This window comes from Aspergillus stella-maris, assembly GCF_047715825.1.
Source record: "Aspergillus stella-maris strain CBS 113639 unplaced genomic scaffold BDV14scaffold_62, whole genome shotgun sequence".
Lineage (NCBI taxonomy): Eukaryota > Fungi > Ascomycota > Eurotiomycetes > Eurotiales > Aspergillaceae > Aspergillus > Aspergillus stella-maris.
This window is the reverse complement of record NW_027396856.1, coordinates 134,462-152,376: the sequence shown is the minus strand read 5'-3', so window position 1 is coordinate 152,376 and position 17,915 is coordinate 134,462. Positions and strand designations below refer to the sequence as shown.

Genomic DNA, 17,915 nt, shown 5'->3' with positions numbered 1-17,915 from the left:
TTTGGCAAATCAATCAGATGGACGGCCTCTAATGATCGAACTTCGCTATGTGTGCTACGCGTGGCTGAGGAAGTAGGATTAGGCCCAACACAGCCTGTTCTCGAGGACCGCACGACGAGGCTACAAGGCATCTAGCTATTGGCCCTAAAATCCCTAGTTCATACCTCTAGCCTAAGAGGCTCGTTAATCAATTCTGAGTCAGTGAGGAGACGTGGCGTGACACTCCATCCGAATTCTCTTCTAATGATCATCGTCGTGGAGACACAGAAAAATATCAAGGCACACATTTTTTACCCAAAGAACTATGAATTTCCTGTCCCTCCCACCTGAAGTCCGCCTACAAATCTACGCCCTCCTCCTAGACCCAAACACATACAACGCCAGCTACAACACTATGCGCCGCCTCACGGACGAAGCCTACAAGGACGCCAATACGATAGACCTTACGCCAAGCGCACTTCTCCCGCGCTTCCATATAACTAGATCTACGCCGTCGATTCTCCTACTCAATAAGCAAATCACGTCGGAGGCTCTGCCAGTCCTTTACGGGACTCCACTCGCTCTTATCGGTCCACCGAGTACATATTTCGTACTTCGGCAGATGGATATAGCGGAGTTCATTTGCGAGACACTATTGCAAAGAATGCGGGTTGTGGTGTTGAAACTTGAGCACCCCGAGAAATTGTTTGTTCTTTCGCTGCTGGATATTTGGGGGAGTGGGTTTGCTTTGGAGAAGCTTGTTGTTTATTTGCCGAGGAGTGAGGCTAGAGCGCGTGATCAGAGGAGATGGAGCGTTGTCGAGAGCCGGGTATGTAGTTTGGCCTTTCCTGGTAACGGATTTGAATGTCATGCTAACACTTCTACAGTTACAGACTTTCGCAGATGCTGGTAGAATACCATTTGAAATGAAGGAAGTGAAGAGTCCTCTGGAGGACAGTTAAACAAAATGCGAACTAAAAAGCACATTTACAAATACATGCACATTCTTTACCCTGATCAAACCTGTATCCTTCAGCAGACCTACAAGGAAAACGAGAGCACAGGAAAAGCATAACGAACGACGACATGTACAGTAACTTAGATCTTCTCGTCCCCCCCCCAAGTCCCAGCCTCAACATTCTCCTCATCCTTGGCCTTCTCGTCATCATCATCGTCATTGTCATCACGCATCCAATAGCTCGAAGATATTGTTAGGAATGTTAGGAGCAAGGTCGTCCAGAGTTTATATGCCTCTATCGATATGAATGCGCCATTTTGAAGGGCGCTAACGATCCAGGAGAACATGAGGAAGATTTTAACTGCGGGGTGTGCCATTGTTGCTTGTTGGTGGACAGGAAGGGAGCTCGATAGGTGGGATATGTGACTGAGATCTAGCTGTGCTGTTAGTGGTCTTTTACGCATACTTTGGGAGTGACAGCTTTGTAGAGGCATACCTTGCAAGAGCCGAAATTGGATTTGTTGGGAAGATGCTAAGGGTATGGATCGGTAGAAAACAGAACTGCTCTTCTTTCTGGGTGACAGACAGAGTTTATCAACAGAGACAATGTAGTGGAAGGTCGTTGGATGCCTAGTTGGCATGCCGCCTACTGCGGAGCGATTCAAATATGTAGGACTCAACCCAGACAAGGATATCCAAGGCGCATTTGAGAGGGGCTGAGCAACAGCAAACGGAATATCAGATGCAGGGTTCGGGATTCTTTGTTTGTTTCACTTAGTTGACGCTTGCATTAGTTAGTCAGGGGGCGGTGCTGGAGCCTGGCGCTTGTGTACGGCTCTCTGCATATTGCCAAGGCTAGAACCTGGATATTTGTCTGTACTATTGCAGTGTAGTGTAGTGTGAAATTTGTTTATTGGCTCGATAATTATCTGATAATTGGTTTTGATAGATAACGTGTTGCGCAATCCCCAAGGCTACTTTTGCTAGAGACTGCATGACGTCTTCGTCGACCCGGACTAGGGCTGGGTAGGGGGCATCCCCTGAACATATCAGCCCCAAGATTTGTTGGATGAACGAAGTTCGACGCACTCGTAGTGCACTCGTAGTAGTACCAAGGTGTCTATCAGATGATACCGTATCGAGTTAGCTATCAAGGATATTCTAAGGGAGTGTTTCCAACGACAACGAACGAACGAACGAACGACCTGGGTTGTCGTTGAATTCACACCGAACTCCTCCCCCGCTAAAAGACTTCCTACCACTATATAATTCTGGTCTCCACGCAGACCGATAAACTGCTAGCTACTGGGCAGCGTACTTGCTACCCGTGTCTCTGGTGCCTAGTTCCCAGGAACACATCGAATCGGACCCCAAATAGACCAGAACAGGTTAATGCTTGATACATTGGTGACGGGTCCTCAACTACACATACGTCGATCACCACATCGAGACATAGTCTATGGGTTTCTTTTTCACTGAGAGCAACGAGGAATTAAAAGATGCTGCCTGTTCTTTCTAGTCACAGCACCACATGAATGAGACATCTTTGCCGGGCCGCACCGAGTACTTTGTCCTATCAACTGCGCCCTATGTCCAACAAAGCTGCAAACACTTTACGTGGCAGTCCTTCCAAATAACCTTGAGATATTGTTTTGCAGCATCATATACACTAGAGCGGACATGGTTCTCCTCATTGGACCAGTAACGCTGGGTACCTAGAATGATGTCTTGATGCATGCGTTGTGTTATGAAGGTTGACGTGGGCCAGTATCAACTTCGAGATGAAGGGATTGTCCAGCACCACCTCGAAATCAACGACAATCAAACTGGCACATTACAGACAGGCAGCAATATCCAGGCAGAAGAGCAGGTGTTGACCTCGCAGCTATATAAAGGCCCACCAGACGCCTCTAACTACGACCTTCATCAGAGCAACAGCTTCTCTACATATCAGGACCAACGACCTTTGTCTTTATCGCCCTACTAAACCTTTGACTTTGGCCATTTTCCTACCTTATATCCAGGTCTGTATCACACTCGAAGAAACTATCTGCTTTTGCTCACCTCTTCAAGCTACCAATCATCAACATGCGGGTTCCAATCGCTCAATATCTTCTGGCCGTCCTCGCCATCAGCGCTGGCCTTTCTGACGCCAACCCTCTGCTACGAGACACGAAAATGCAATTTGAACGTCGCGCAACCAACGGTACCGAAGGTTACACCGAACAAGAAATTAAAGACGGCCTGACCGGTGGCGCCGCATCTCGAGGGATTGACTGGAAAATCGTCAAAGGAGGCCTGTCGAAAATGAGAGAACCTCTAAATGCGGTTACGGGTTGCGTCTCAGCTGTCTTTGCAGTCATGGCCTTTGTGCAGTTGAGCAGCAACCGGAACTCCTGCGATCCCCTTCAAGGCAGCCAGTACTCGGATGATGGCGCGCAGGGGATCAATTACTACTATTACTCCTCTACCACGGGCAGCAACTGTGATACGACTGCCCAGGCCAAGACTATTGCTGACGCAGTCGCGGATGCTTGGGACGGTATCCATGACAAGGAATTTGACCACGCGTGCATTGATCTGTCGCATGGCGGAACTTGGACTGGTCATCTTGCTATCGCTACTAAGAAATCTGGCATTGATGTTAGCACATTCTGTCCGGCTTAGATCTCGATAACGAACCCTTGTCTACACCAGGGCTGGTCCCTATCATTGCGGGTTTATTTGGGTTTATCTTGGCCTTCGCCATATCGGTCGCTTCCTCTCCCTTCTCTCCATGTCCTCTTTACTGTTGACAACTCTGCGGTATGATTCAACATCACTGCCGTCGCTATCTTTGTACTCCCTTGTTTAGTGTTCATACTTCAGTTTATTTGATTTCGCGCTTTAAAGCCCCTCTCTGGGACGTAGTTTCTCATGCATAGCTAACTTAAGCCCCTGTTTACTTCCTGTATTTCCCCTTACGGCACCGAGGGTCGTTCCTTCCTTTCTGTGAACAGCAAATATGAGCTGTAAGGATGGAAGGTAAGATGGGGGCCCCTGTTAACTTGGCAACTCGTTCTTTCCTTGGTTGGTTGCGGTTACAAACAAGGAAAGGACGGCGACCAGCCCAGTGTGGCGTATTTCTGCGTCCTCTATGAGCCTGCCATGACATCCTGCCCTGCATGTTCCTCTCTGTCCGCCATGCGCAGGAAAAGACCTTGGTGGCTTGGCACTGAGATATACTCGAGCCTTTAATCTGGTTGGATTGTTCTCTGAAATGTGTGGCGGGTATGTCGTAGTACCTTTCGATCGTGCCAGTCCAAAAAGTGCCGAGATGCTTCTATATCACCCGAGATAAAGACAATTGCCACCCTTTTTTGAAACTCTTGTTCTTAAGCACATATCGTGAAGCACTTGAAGCGACATCCTGGACTAAGTGCTAGTCAACAAGGTATAAAAACGTGACACATCAGGAATATAATGGAATCAAACTCCGGGGACCAACTCCGGAGGTGATAGGCTGGGGATGAGTTCAACCCCCACTTGAAGCCATCACGACATCGCCCGCAAATCAGTGTAATTCCTGATAACAACTTATCTCGCCATCTCCCACTTTCTCAATATTCCTCTGTTCCACGTTTCTGTCACCCGTATGCAGCACCCATGGCCTTTTGGAAAGATCAGACATCGCATATAAATAGTGAATTGGAAGTCGACGAGACTTCGCCCTCTCACGGCGATCCCTCCCATGATGGGAACCACGATCCGTTGAATGCGCCGCTGAAGCGCAAGTTGCATTCGCGGCATTTGCAAATGATTGCTATTGGAGGTCAGCCATATATTTAGCAGAAACGAGGATGTCTAGCTAATGAAATCTAGGAATCATTGGACCTGGTTTATTAGTTGGCTCTGGAAAGGCCTTTAGCGAGGGAGGTCCTGGAGGGGTACTGATAAGCTTCTCGCTTGTTGGGATTATTGTATATTTTGTCATGTAAGTATGGAAAGCATGGTTGATGATTGCCGCTTCCGCTGGTGCAAAAGAAAAGGCGTCGCTGATGCCTTGTGCCCAGGCAAGCCCTAGGCGAGATGGCCACTGCGATTCCCGTAACCGGATCATTCACAGAGTACGCCCAGCGATTCGTCGACGACTCGCTTGCTTTCGGACTGGGTTGGGCCTATTGGTGGCTTTGGATCACGGTGCGCCCATTTGTTCCAGTATTGCGTTCCTCTCTTCCAGGAGTGTTAATATGGTCAGGTCCTGGCGAACGAATACAACGCCGTTTCGCTCGTCATCATGTACTGGACCGATGCGGTACCCCAATGGGCGTGGATATTGATCTTCTGGTTCCTATTCCTTGGACTCGCGAATTTCGGTGTGAGGGAGTACGGTGAGATGGAGTTTTGGTTGTCGCTGTAGGTCCCTCCCTCCCAGGACATGCCGGTGCTCTAGCTCACAAATTGCAGAATAAAAGTGCTCGCCCTAATCGTGTTCTTCATCCTCGCTATCTGCATTAGCACTGGTGGAATTGGCGGGGAGACCATCGGGTTCAGATACTGGCATGATCCTGGAGCGTTCGCAGACGGTATTAATGGAGTTGCGAGGACATTCGTTGTTGCCGGAACGTTATATGCTGGGACTGAGATGTAGGCTTGCTAGTTCTTTGTTATTAACTTATACTAACCATAATATTCCAGGGTCGGTATCACAGCCGGAGAGTCAAGCAACCCGCAGAAGGCCGTCCCACGCGCCATCAAGCAGGTCTTCTGGCGCATTCTTGTTTTCTACATCGGTACGTCTAATCCCCCTTCTTTATAGCCCACCATTGCTAAGAAATGCCATAGGGACAATGTTCTTCATCGGAATCCTAATGCCCTACACTGAACCGCAACTGCTTAACTCTTCCTCCTACGGCGCAAACTCACCACTGACAATCGCTCTGTCAGAAGCAGGAATCTTACCCGCCGCACACCTGATCAACGCATTAATCGTCGTCAGCGTCATCTCGGCGGGTATAGGCTCCCTGTATGTCGCATCACGCACGATCCTCTTCATGGCGCGGACGGGCAAAGCACCGAAATTTCTCGGAAGAACAAATGCAGCGGGCGTCCCATACCCGGCTATCATATTCTCGAACATTTTCACCTGCATTGTATTCTTGACACTCGGCGAAAGCGCAGGAAAGGTCTACGATGCGCTGATTACACTTTCTGGTGGTGCGTGCTCTCTCTCGTCTTCCCCCTCCTATACCCTCAAAAGCAGCACCTGGTAACAAGACAAATAGTGGCAACATTCCTAGTCTGGAGCACAATCTGCATCGCACACATCCGCTTTCGACTCGCTCTTAAAGCCCAAAACCAGCCCATTTCATCCCTGCCCTTCCGCGCCTTCCTCTACCCCTGGGGGACATACTTCAGCCTCGCGCTGTGTATATTCCTCACATTCTTCCAGGGATACACGGCCTTCCTGAACCCGTTTAGCGCAGACGACTTTGTGATTAATTATATTCTCTTGCCGGTCTTTGCGCTTTTTGTGGTTGGGTGGAAGATTTGGCATCGGACTAAGCTTGTGCGCTTGGAGGAGATGGATATTTGGACAGGGAGACGGGAAAGAGTGTTTGATGAATGATGGGGAGGAAGAAGGGAGGAAGGGGAAGTGGATAATTGGGTGGAGAGGGAGGGTTTGGAGGGGTGTTGTTGGGTAGTTGGGTTGAGTATGTTGATACTGGCTATGTCTACTACTTGTTGTACAAGTTAATGTTGCTAAAGGTTCGAGGGAGCCGAATCTACAGGATGACTGTGGAAAGAATATACGCTCTACGCAGAGCAAGAAACACCATCCAGAAAAACGTTATATTGTCTACTCTTGCACGAAGTTAAAACGATATGCATGACTCGTCCATCTGCAATTGGGAAAAGACAGAGTCCTACCAGGATAGTAGTGACCCAGGCAGGCGGGGGCACCTGCATCCGTCCGGGCACTTGAAATCCAACAACACAAAAGAAAGAGTTATTCAAGCCGCCAGACTCCGACCTGATATGCCAATCAAGGGCCAAAGTTCAGGAATCTGATTCAATAAAGCTAAGCCGAGAACCTCAACCTGCTCTGGAACCGGTCCCATCTCTCCCCACTAGCATCCCTGAACATCTCCGCATTCCCCTTAACACCCCTCATATCAACACCCCTGACAACCTTCTCAAGCTCATCACCCTGCACCTCCCTCACACCATCCATAACCGCCAAAAACGGCACGTCCTCAATAACCGCAACTTCAGTCCTAACCTCCCACTGCGCAATCTCAGCAAGAACATCCCGTCCGTCCTTCTCGCCGCTCAGGATTTCCATCCCAGGAACCTTGATAGTCCCTGTATAGCTCGACCGCGGCCTCGTTTGAAACAGGAACGGCTGCTCATCAGATACAGGCACCTCCGAGACAGCACCGTGGATCTCCCAGTTCCTGGTCACAATTGGCCCCAGCGCACCGAGGATCTGCCGTTCCCATTCCGCGGCGTAGTTCGGCAGATCGAGGCCGCTGACGGGCTCAGACAGGATTTGGATGGCCGTGACGAATTCGCCGGTCTTGAAGGAGCGGAAAACTTTGGAGTTTGGTTGTCCGATAATAATGTTGTGGCATTCTATGGAGAGGGTGGCGTGCGGTGTTTGTGTTCTTCGGCTGCGGAGGTCGTGGAGGATGTCGGAGATGTAGAAGCGGTGGCCTTCGTGGTTTGAGGCTATTAGGGGTGGGGCGGGGAGGAGGAGGGTTAGCATGAGGGTTTGGGGGGAGGAAGTGAATTGTTGTTTTGGGGAAGTGAGCTTGGTAGCTGGGGTTTTGTAGAGGTAGGGGAGGGGGTAGTGGGGGGCAGAAGCCGGGGTAGAGGCGACCTGGGAGGTAAGGGTAAGAAAAGAAGGCATTTTGGTTGTTTTGGTTTGAATCCTTCTTGGTGGCGCGTTGGGCTTGTCAGGTTGGGTCGGTTGTTGATGTGATGAATGGTCATGTACGCTCGCAAGTGTTTGGTTGATGACTAAATCAGGCATGAGTGCAGGTATAAGGTGTTTTATACCTCTAGGGCCAATAAGCTGAATACAATCAAATGAGTTACTTCTTAGATTACAGAAGCTGGGTAAAGCTCTTTGTCTTCCGATGCTTCCCACGTCTGGTACCCATTGGCACGCTTTGTGAACTTTTTGTGCCCTAACTTGATTCTCTTTTGTCTCTTAAAACAATGTGTCGTCGACTTTGTTATTGACCCGATGTGGGTTTCGATGCTGTTGGGAGTATAAAGGGCTGCCCTTTTTCATTCATGATTGGAAAGGCTAACAAGACACGGTGGGTTTTGTATGGGCTTTGACTTTTTGCCTTTCAGTTTGCCTATGGTAGGCTTTACTCTGCGCGTTGTTAGTTTAGTGGATGTACTACAGAGGGATTGTTCTTGCTTGCTGATTGTTATTTTTCTTTCCATACGTTCTGAATACGTAGAAGAGATAGGGAGGATCTGTTCTCATTTTCCTTCGTATTGACTATGATCTTTTTAGTTGCTTCCTCGATAGATGGTTTACATTGACCCAGATCCCATCAGCGCGAAAGATTCAACAATAGAACTCGATATCCCCCTTACTACTTCCAACAAAGCATCTGCCCATGCAAAACCCCAAACCAACCCTCCTCATCACCAACCCACTCCCTCCACCCCTTGGCAATCCCCTCCAACTCCTGTTGACTCGCAAACCCACCATCCAAACACTGCTCCGCCAACCCAGAATCCTTCATCCGCCTCGCCATCCCCTCGCCCCAATACTCCCGTTCCTCAGGTGAACTAAAACACCAACTCCCCGTGCTCCGCTGTATCCTATCAAGTTCAAAGCCCGCCTCTTTCGCCCAGATATGAATCTTCTTCCCCGGGTGCGGATTTCCGCCCTTTGCAGATGCAATTGTCGTAGTGAGGGAAAGCCACGATTCTATTCCCTTGTTGGACGGGTACCAAGAGAACGAACCTGATTCTCGAGCGGCAACGATCCCGCCTTTCTTAACGACGCGGCGCATCTCGGATAGTGCTTTAACGGGGTCGCTTATGTGTTGGAGGACTTGATGCACGTGGACGATATCAAAGGTATCATCTTCGAAGTCCAGAGAGTGAATGTCGCCGACTTGGAAGGTAACGTTCTTTACGCCCCGGGCATCCGCAAGAGATTGCGCTTCATCCAGTGGGTCAGAAACGTATTCTATACCCGTGATATGGCCTGAGGACGCAAGAGATGCAAAGTCCACTGTTATTGAGCCGGGACCGCAGCCTATGTCTAGGATTCGAGAGGTGGGCTTTATGTACGGGAGCAGGTGGGGAGCGGAGTTTTGGGCTGTGCGCCAGCTGTGCGTGTGTAGGACTGTGGGGGCGTGGTTTGTTGTGTAGGTTGTCATTTTGTGGTTTGTTGTATGGGTGAATAAGTATGGGTTGAAGAGACGAAAGTGAGATGGGATGGATGGTAGGTAGAAGGTGTTTTATAGTCCTGGTGGTTAGTGAGGTAAGAAGTGTGGGGAGCATCGGAACCCCGATAAATGGCACGTGACGTATACAACCCCGTTGACCATGTCCTCTCCACGGCGATGAGACGTAATATCAACAGCCATGGATATGCGCACAGACAGAGAAAAGCATCATTCCAAAGTCATCTACACCTCGCAGCCACCGCTCAATTCTGTCTCTACTCCGGGGCGACCCCATCTCCTCGCACTTCCAAAGTTCATGGATCTGTAAGACCCCATCCGGCCATTCTCTGAGATGCAGTTCATACTCCCGTTCCCACTCCGTACGAGTTTGAGCCCCCCAGAGACACTTTCCCTCAGGTACCGGCAAATATCGCAGTTCCTCAGCGACAAAGTTCGGAAGTCCGTTCTCGGAATTGTACAGGCTGCTGAAGAGGTACATGACATAGATTGCTCGACGTTTGGTCGCGGCTATAATCCAAGACGCCCAATGCGGTCTTTTCTGAGAAACATCTGATGCTGAGGTGAGTCCGTTCTTCGCTGTACGGAAGGCGAGCTCCATGAGCGTTATCATGTCTTGGTCTGTAACTTTGCCTTCTTCGGGGGATTGGAAATGGATTGGTGAGAAGTATAGGAGGAGTAGATAGATGAGATATGCTTGGAATGTGGATAAGCTTTCAATGTCCGGCTGTCCTGGTATCTGTGCTGATTAGTTCCGACCCCCGGAGATGCTCCTGCGCGTTTGATGAATCCATACCTCGACTGCCAGCCGCTCCATCTCCCTCCGCACTGTACCTATCACAATACCGTGACTTCTAGGGGCAGCATTCTTCCACATCCGGACTATGGTGTAGCAGTTCGCCAACGCAATAGTCATCCGTTTTCCAGAAACCTGAGACTGATGAACAATCGGAGGGCAATCCCCATCCCTCATCATCCGCTGCGGGTACGTAGCAAGGACTCTCCCCAGATACTGTAAAGTAAAGGGATTATACACCTTCGGCGCCTCAATGCCATCCAAAGAAGGCATGATGTAGGGCCGCAGCCATCGATGTCTAATAAACTCTGCTTCATCGTTCGGAAGGAGGTCTACAGTTGTAGAATCGAGCTCGGCATCATCTTGATGATTCAGATCCACTGCACGGCTTCGCCCGGGCGCCAAGAATGAATCGAATTGCGACAGCGACAAGTCGGAGCTGTTGGTACCAAGGCCTCCATTGACAGGGTGTTGTACCGCAGACCCTGGAATCAATGGATCGGCGTTCCGCTGTGCTATTCCTTCGCTCGGAGTGGCGTACTCGCAAGCCTTGCCGAGAGATTTACATCTTGAACAAGTCGGTCGCTCAAGGGTGCATCGTACCTTGGACGTGGTGCAACGTTTGCATGCTTTCTTTCTTGGTGGCCGTGGCTGTTTTTGTTTCTTTTGGTGTACTGGCGTCATTGCTAACGTCGTCGGGGTTGATCAAGGGAGGATCGGAACTCCGAAGGGAGGGAGAGACTTGGTGGCGGGGGATTGCTTAGTCATGGCTGGTCTTGGTACGAGGAAGGTGGAATGGATGGAATAAGTAGTGATTCATACAATTATAATACGGCAGAAGCAGATTCTATTTGGTCTTGCTCATCATGGCCTGTGCTCCTAGTCGTGGACATTTTTTCTAACTGCTGATTGTGGTTGTCATTGCGAGCACTTTACACCATCCCGATTTATTACATGGCAGTGGAAAATAGTTTTCTTTTGCTGATGTGCCCAAGACGCGGTACTCTGGGATATCTGCAGGAACATTTCTCACTCAGGAGGAGCAATTGTCAGTCATCGAGCCATTTGTCAAGTCGGTCAACAACCGGGTACCGATCATCGCTGGAGTTACGGGCGAAGGAACAGAAGTCGCTGCTTTGGAGGCCAAACGGGCGAAGGAGGCCGGTGCTAAGGCTGGCTCCGTTTCGGGTATCAGCCTGGCGCGCCTCAGGATAGGTACAGGCGTGTATATGAGCTGAGCGGTCTCCCCCTGATCTTGTTCCAGTATCCCGACAATACGAAAGGGACGTATAACCTTCGAACAATGCTCGATATCGCGTCTCAACCGGGGGTATTTGCAATGAAAAATGGTGTCAGGAACATGAGGCGTTGGGATACAGAGATTCCGGTCATTCGTAGAGAGAGGCCGATCCTACAGATCCTTAGTTGTCACGATGAATACCTGCTCCACACGGCGTTTGATGTTGATGGATTTCTTGTCGAGTATGGCAACATTGCACCAGAGCTGGTGCTCGAGTTGATTGAAGCTGGAAAGGCCAAGGACTTGAAAGAGCGCGGGCGATTCTTGACCAACTCCTCCCGGTTACCAAGAGCGCTTACAATCGGGGTTCGCACATGGAAGGTACGGTTGCTTTAAAGCATGCTCTGGTTGCTCGCGATATTTTGTCTCATGCGACAGTGCGGTCGCCGTTGCTACCCTTGGAGCCCAGTGCTGAGGAGGAGATCCATGGTGCTATAAGTGCTGCATCTCTGTCCAGCGTTGCTTAGTTGGTGTCAATTTTCATCGCCATGTACATAGTTAGGAGATAGTGATGTCAATGCAGCCTACCCCTCCAACTAGCATGTCTAGAGCAGCCCTAAGCGAGGACGGGGTTTCCTTGCAACCCCGGATATGTCGGACTCTTGCCGAGGCCTATTTAAAGGCAACGCCCGTCGTTTCCACGAGACTGTTCTGGCCTTTTTCTGACCTAAACACGGAGATACCAGAAATCTAAGACGAGTGATAATGGATCTCACCACCCCAACGGCGACAACCACTCATGCCAAGCGTCCGCATCACTGCCTGAACTCGCCGCCGAACAGCGATGTGTCAGCTAATCGGAGAAAAGATCCAAAGACCAGCCGCGCATGCGATTCTTGCAAGGCAAAGAAGATCCGGTGTTCAGGAACGCTACCCTGCAGCATTTGCTTGCGGCGAAAGTTAACCTGTACGTTTGATGGTAAATATGGCAGGGGTAGGCCACCATCCCCACAGTCTCCAGCGGCAAGAACGCTGGAACAGTGTCTAGATAACGAAAAGACAATGGATGAGCCTTTTCAGAGAGTTGACGCGTCTATTGTTTGCTCTTTGGGATGTCTCGCCGCCTTCGAGGGAAAGAACCAGGGAGTCACCCACGGCAGACGCACGTTCCCTAACAATTGACGGGCAATACGTTGGCACAATATCCAACTTAAGTTTCTTGCAGAAGGCATGGGGCATGCTGTCTCCTCAAAATAATCATCTTGACTCTCTTTCCTCTGATGGCACCGAGAGTCACCAGCCCCTTGCGTCCGCAGGGGATATTCCAATCTACCAGAATACCTCGACCACCCATGTTTTCCCTGATGATGATTGCGCACATCATTTACTTTGCTTCTACTTCGATAACTGTGTGGTAACACACCGTATCCTACATCGCCGGACGGTTGAAGCTTGGCTGGACGTAATGTTGCAAAATAGAGCTCAGGGCCACCCTCTTGCCCTCCTCGTCAGCAACACCAAACTAGCAATCATTTTGGCAGTCCTCGCGATTGCAGCGCTTCGCCGCCATAATATAGAGAGAGCCTCTTTACCAGGCGTTACTGAGATAGGCCTTGAGCAGAGCAATCCGTTATTTTGCGCTGCGCTGCAGCTCACTGACTCGGAGGTCGGCTTCCCAGTCGTGGAATCTGCACAGGCCCGTTTGCTCCAAGCGCTGTATCTTTTACAGATGACTCGGATGAACAAAGCGTATTACACCGTCAGAAACGCCTGTCATGTTATCATGTCTCTTGGCTTGCATCGAAGGCATTCGGCGCGGAAACCCAATATTGTTTCCTCGGACACTTCAAATTAGATTGCTGTTTAGTGTTCGAAACGAGTCTTTGGACAGCCTACATTATCGACAGGTATATCAGTGTGGTCTTGGGTCGACCTCGGATACTCCACGATGATGAGGTGGATCAAGACTTCCCAGACGAGCTCAACGACGAGGACATGGATCATCATGGACCATCAACTGCGGAGCCTCAGGAGAGTCACCTAAGCTCGCTGATCCTTCTTGCCAGGTGAGTGCTTTCTTGCTGTTCACTCCGCAGCAAACGACTGACATACGTAGAATTGCCAGGATAATTGGCCAGACATCAACCGGAGTATACCGTGTTGGTGAAGGCCAAGCGACCAGCCGATTAGCCATAGCACACCGAATGGTTCAAGAGCTTCACGATTGGCAAGGCTCTCTCCCAGCTTTTTTGGGCGCAGTGAAGCCAACTACTCTAATTTCAAGTTTCCGACGAGAGGAGACCGCTTTCCGGCTTGCCTACTTGCGTGCTGTCATTCATGCGACGCGGCCTTTCTTGCTCAGAGACATCAGCGCGGATGGCGATGCCCCTGCATAGGACGAGATAAGAGATGAATGTCCGACTGCTGCTAGAAAGACACTAGAGCTCATTGGCAACATAGCATTCGATCCTAACGTGATCTACTCCCTCTGGTGGATGCAGGATGTTCTGTTCTGTGCGCTCACTGTTGTCTTATACCGGAGATCCAGCAGCATCGGACCAACCGCACACAGACCGACTCCGGATTGCGATCTTCACTCCACAACCTGGCCGAAAGCTGCAGACAAAAGATCCTGCATGGGAGTAGTGCTCCAATCGGGCACCGTTATGGGATTATACTAGAAGATCTCCGACTGGAAGCCGAACATCAAATCTCGAGAACCGGCGTTTCCTCTAGAATTTCTATATAACTTCGCGATTCTGAAGTGTGGTTTGAGCATGGCGCAAATTCTGCAAGTCAACAAATAGTGTCAAATCGGAACCCTGAACCATGAGATATGACTATGTTTTCCAGCATGGTTGACGATGGCAACCAATGGACTGGTTGGATCTAGACTCATCCGTATTCTATCCATCTTTTGACGCAGCTAGTTCGTCTCGGTAAACCCTTTCAACCAAGCAAAAGACATCTTTCAAAGGGAGACACTCTCGCCGGAACCATACCTTCTAGTTAAATTTGCTTGCAGGTTCGCCGAGGCAGATCCACGCCTTATACTTTCAGAAGTGAGCTTACAACTATCCGTCCTTGGACGGAATGGCTTTTACAAGGTGCAGAATTTGATTCTATCTATAGCTTCCTCATAAGTTCTGAGACTGCATGAAGAATGCTGATTGGAATGTTTATAGGCCAGCCCTTGCTACACCACGAGTCGGCCCCGCCGTCAGCAGTAAGCTGTGTAACAGCAACGGCCGTGGTCGCCGACCATTCAAGCCCGGGATTGTCGGTATAAAAAAAATTTTTTCAATGGGTAAGGACGTGAGATAGATGATTCTTGCTTGTCCAGCCGCTAGTTGAGTCCCCTCTAAGCACTTGACCTCCTAGCCCTTTGGAACTCCCAGTCCAAGCTGAGGAAGAATACTGTCAATTCACGGAGTAGACGAGCTGACTTTCGGCGATCGTTTCCGGAATTTACTTACCAAGCCATCCTGTCTCTGCAGCACGCGGGGGCCTGGAATGCCAGAACACATCGGTGTCAGCGACCGAACCCTTGGATATTGTCCGAAGGAAATGCCTCTCAGAACTTTTTTGCTTCGAATATCATCATCCACCGTACGGCTGAAATGTTCGAATCATCCCGAGAGGGGTATGGCAAACTTGGTTTGCCTAAGCTTGTAAGGAAAATGCCATAGAAGCTGGGGCCGACGGCGACATCAAAGCTCAGCAAAATAATCTTCGCCTTCACTAGGGATTCACGCCGAAGGATCATAGGGTCGACGCCTCGTATTACTTGACCTGTGAGACGTCTTTGATTTACGAAGAAGAAAGTGGGCAAAACGCCGTGCTGACCACGTTGCGTCAACTTACGCCGTGTTTGCTTTTTCTGATCTGCATGGTCTTATATTTTTATCCCGGCCTTGCAGCTGAGAGAGAGTCTGGAGCAGCAGATTGGACTGAGACAAGGTGTACGAGGTATCCCACGAGTTTTCGCCAAAACTGGCAATGTTGACAGGAACTGGTCTCGGTTTTGGCATCTCCTCCGGGTTGAGGGCTAGCCCTTGCGCCGCTCAGAGACAGCCAAGGTCATCAGAGACAATGACAACGACAGCGAGTGACCTGACGCTGACAGGGATGAAAGCCGAATCTCATCTGCACCACGTTTCCACGTTTTTGCGCAACGGACATGTTACCAAATCCATCGATAGCCCCCCTGTTGCGCATTCCTCACACGCACGATCTCAACCAATCCCCGTTTCCCCTTACAAACGAACATGGCGCGGCCAGACCCCTTACGTGAGGAAGACTTCCTATCTCCGCCTCTGCTCCGACATCTGCGGCTGATTGAGACCTGCAGGCCATGCCCGGTCCAAGCCATTCGGCACATGGTTGTTGAACCTGGCATTCCCCCTCGTTGGCAGCTGAGGCATGGCGAGACGACCCGAAACATGCAAATTATGCGAGCATGAGGCAGGTGGATCATATTCGACCCCGTACGACGCAAGGCCTCGTATCGTTGGTCTAAATCCAGCTCTTGACGAACCCTTGTCGCGTGGCTCATGGCGCCCTGGAAAACGGCGCTTCGCTCGCGTGCGTTTACTCCAATGAGCTCGAGTGATACCAAGATGAGTAAGTGTTTGAGAAGTCAGCGCCCCCGCTGAGCGGGCGAAAGGCGGCTGGGGATTCGCGCCGCAGATGATGTTATTGATCCTGGCCGAAGAAGGCCGGCTGGGCAGGGCAGGAGGGGGCCTTTATCGGGGCGCAGTCTTTTGGTCTTATAGCCTTTTGTTTAAAGGTCGGGGTGTTCCTCATTCACGGTCTGCTGGAGCATCAAAAATATCAACAATACCATCACCGGCCAAGAGTTCACAATGACAGACGTACGCCGCCGCTGGACACCCGCTGAGGATGCGCTCCTCTGGGAGCTATACCAGGTACAAGAGAGAGGTACGCTGGTGCCCTTATAAAATTCCTCATGCTCCGATCGATTATACTGACAGGAGTAGCACCCACCGGAAAGTCCCAGAAGATCAACTGGAACGATATTGCACAACACATTCCCGGACGAAGCAACAAGGACTGCCGAAAGCGATACTTTAACCGATTCACTGATGGACTTCGGAAGGGCTCGTGGACACAGGAGGAGGATGACCGGTTGCTCCATCTCGTGGAGAGATACCAGTTCCGATGGGCTGCTATTGCCCAGAAGATGGAGACGCGGAATGCAGACCGTAAGAATATCTTCCTATCATCAGCGGCAGGTGCTAATGGGATATAGAATGCTCTAAGCGCTGGCATCACTGCCTCAACCCCGATCTTGAACGGAGTCCTTGGACTGATGCGGAGGTATGTTCCGAGACGCCCTCTGTCTATCATGTGCTAACGAATATAGAACAACCTACTTCTCTCAGCGATTGAAACCCACGGAAGCAGCTGGAAAGATATCCAACAATGTCATTTTCCCACGCGGTCTGCCAATAACATCAAGAACCAGTAAGTCTCTCCCTACTTACAAGGAGGCACACCTGACTGACTTTATCAGATACACCGTCCTCTCTCGAAAATGCTTGGGCCCCGTCCAACGCCAACAATGCTGCCCTCAGACCAAATCCTCGCGTCGTCCAACATCAACGCACTCTTCGACGACTAGCAGCTCTCGAGCTATATCAGAGTACTCGGCGCCAACCTCAGCGTACTACGCCTCACCTAGTCTATCCTCGCAGCTAGACTATCTGCCTGCAACACCGGAGGAACCTATGTATGATTACGATCCGTCGATGGCATTGCCTACCAGTGACTGCGGGTATGGGACTATTCCACAGTATCAGGAGTCATATTATCCTGGTTTTACTGATACTGGGATGATGATGCCTGACCCAGCGACAATGGGGTATGACCTTAATCTGGGACAATTCCAGTACCAGCAGAGATACGGGATGTAACCAGGCACTATGAGTAGTGGCTATTGCATGGAATGGCGGGCATAGGGGTTTGTTTTCATAAACGGTGGATATATAGAGTAAGATAGGGTTAAACTAGACTAGACATCGTTGTGTTTCATCATAGGCTGTTTTACCACCATTCCTATCCACTTCAACCAACCTACAAAAATATATTTACAGAAAGAATGTAGGACCTCCCACTCCACAAACTCAATGCAACCCTAAGGTCATAGAAGAGCAAGTATCATGAGAGTAACCCGTTGATATTGGTACATAGAGGCAGACAGCATACGACACTCCAGCGTGATTGATTATGTCACGTAGAACAAGCCGTTGCTGGGGTTTAGCACCGTTGAACAAGAAAATAAAACTACGAGGTGTTTGTGTGGATGGCTGCGACATTATGCAGTATCCATATCCAAGCCAATGAATGATTATCCAGGCAGGATGATTGAACCACTGATGTGGTTGTGACGTGGTGTTGTTGTTGGCAAGGCAAAGGACGCGATTGTTAAGGAAAGGAAATTTGCAAAGGAAGGAAAATTATTTATACCGCCCTTTGTGGGTGGGTCTAGCTTGTTCTGGT

At 50.0% G+C, this 17,915-nt stretch overlaps 8 protein-coding genes across 8 annotated transcripts; 5 read left to right on the top strand and 3 right to left on the bottom strand.

Annotated features, from left to right (window-relative positions):
• Positions 1-304: 304 nt before the first annotated feature.
• On the top strand, positions 305-941 carry BDV14DRAFT_203645 (uncharacterized protein; the record flags this gene model as incomplete). The annotated part of the gene is made up of 2 exons (XM_073774333.1): positions 305-808; positions 867-941. 2 exons carry the CDS (start codon positions 305-307, stop codon positions 939-941), a joined length of 579 nt encoding a protein of 192 aa, XP_073624574.1.
• Positions 942-3,025: 2,084 nt separating this feature from the next.
• On the top strand, positions 3,026-3,604 carry BDV14DRAFT_203643 (uncharacterized protein; the record flags this gene model as incomplete). The annotated part of the gene is made up of 1 exon (XM_073774332.1): positions 3,026-3,604. One exon carries the CDS (start codon positions 3,026-3,028, stop codon positions 3,602-3,604), a length of 579 nt encoding a protein of 192 aa, XP_073624573.1.
• Positions 3,605-4,519: 915 nt separating this feature from the next.
• On the top strand, positions 4,520-6,575 carry BDV14DRAFT_122481 (amino acid permease). Its single transcript, XM_073765917.1, has 8 exons — positions 4,520-4,748; positions 4,799-4,910; positions 4,990-5,116; positions 5,175-5,332; positions 5,384-5,563; positions 5,615-5,709; positions 5,762-6,133; positions 6,202-6,575. The coding sequence occupies exons 1-8, from the start codon at positions 4,583-4,585 to the stop codon at positions 6,543-6,545; spliced, it is 1,554 nt and encodes a 517-aa protein (XP_073624572.1). The 5' UTR covers positions 4,520-4,582; the 3' UTR covers positions 6,546-6,575.
• A 423-nt stretch (positions 6,576-6,998) lies between these two features.
• Positions 6,999-7,829, bottom strand: BDV14DRAFT_203641 (uncharacterized protein; the record flags this gene model as incomplete). Its single annotated transcript, XM_073774331.1, has 1 exon — positions 6,999-7,829. One exon carries the CDS (start codon positions 7,827-7,829, stop codon positions 6,999-7,001), a length of 831 nt encoding a protein of 276 aa, XP_073624571.1.
• Positions 7,830-8,403: 574 nt separating this feature from the next.
• On the bottom strand, positions 8,404-9,429 carry BDV14DRAFT_122472 (class I SAM-dependent methyltransferase). The gene has a single exon (XM_073765916.1). It carries the CDS (start codon positions 9,328-9,330, stop codon positions 8,533-8,535), a length of 798 nt encoding a protein of 265 aa, XP_073624570.1. The 5' UTR covers positions 9,331-9,429; the 3' UTR covers positions 8,404-8,532.
• Positions 9,430-10,840, bottom strand: BDV14DRAFT_122471 (Zn(II)2Cys6 transcription factor domain-containing protein; the record flags this gene model as incomplete). Its single annotated transcript, XM_073765915.1, has 2 exons — positions 9,430-10,096; positions 10,154-10,840. The coding sequence occupies 2 exons, from the start codon at positions 10,835-10,837 to the stop codon at positions 9,530-9,532; spliced, it is 1,251 nt and encodes a 416-aa protein (XP_073624569.1). The 3' UTR covers positions 9,430-9,529.
• Positions 10,841-12,158: 1,318 nt separating this feature from the next.
• Positions 12,159-14,174, top strand: BDV14DRAFT_211063 (Zn(II)2Cys6 transcription factor; the record flags this gene model as incomplete). Its single annotated transcript, XM_073776022.1, has 6 exons — positions 12,159-12,435; positions 12,554-13,178; positions 13,274-13,459; positions 13,510-13,723; positions 13,790-13,921; positions 13,966-14,174. The coding sequence occupies 6 exons, from the start codon at positions 12,159-12,161 to the stop codon at positions 14,140-14,142; spliced, it is 1,611 nt and encodes a 536-aa protein (XP_073624568.1). The 3' UTR covers positions 14,143-14,174.
• Positions 14,175-16,103: 1,929 nt separating this feature from the next.
• On the top strand, positions 16,104-17,514 carry BDV14DRAFT_122436 (SANT/Myb-like DNA-binding domain-containing protein). Its single transcript, XM_073765914.1, has 5 exons — positions 16,104-16,334; positions 16,394-16,618; positions 16,666-16,733; positions 16,780-16,880; positions 16,930-17,514. Exons 1-5 carry the CDS (start codon positions 16,259-16,261, stop codon positions 17,327-17,329), a joined length of 870 nt encoding a protein of 289 aa, XP_073624567.1. The 5' UTR covers positions 16,104-16,258; the 3' UTR covers positions 17,330-17,514.
• The last annotated feature ends 401 nt before the right edge of the window (positions 17,515-17,915 follow it).

Excerpts from the sequence above, each read along its gene's own strand:
- BDV14DRAFT_122481 (XM_073765917.1), top strand. The coding sequence starts at position 4,583 with ATGGCCTTTTGGAAAGATCAGACATCGCATATAAATAGTGAATTGGAA. Across the intron at positions 5,333-5,383 it reads ATGGAGTTTTGGTTGTCGCT|AATAAAAGTGCTCGCCCTAA; the intron begins GTAGGTCCCTCC and ends CACAAATTGCAG. Across the intron at positions 6,134-6,201 it reads GCTGATTACACTTTCTGGTG|TGGCAACATTCCTAGTCTGG; the intron begins GTGCGTGCTCTC and ends CAAGACAAATAG.
- BDV14DRAFT_122472 (XM_073765916.1), bottom strand. The coding sequence starts at position 9,330 with ATGACAACCTACACAACAAACCACGCCCCCACAGTCCTACACACGCAC.
- BDV14DRAFT_122436 (XM_073765914.1), top strand. The coding sequence starts at position 16,259 with ATGACAGACGTACGCCGCCGCTGGACACCCGCTGAGGATGCGCTCCTC. Across the intron at positions 16,734-16,779 it reads GTCCTTGGACTGATGCGGAG|AACAACCTACTTCTCTCAGC; the intron begins GTATGTTCCGAG and ends TAACGAATATAG. Across the intron at positions 16,881-16,929 it reads GCCAATAACATCAAGAACCA|ATACACCGTCCTCTCTCGAA; the intron begins GTAAGTCTCTCC and ends TGACTTTATCAG.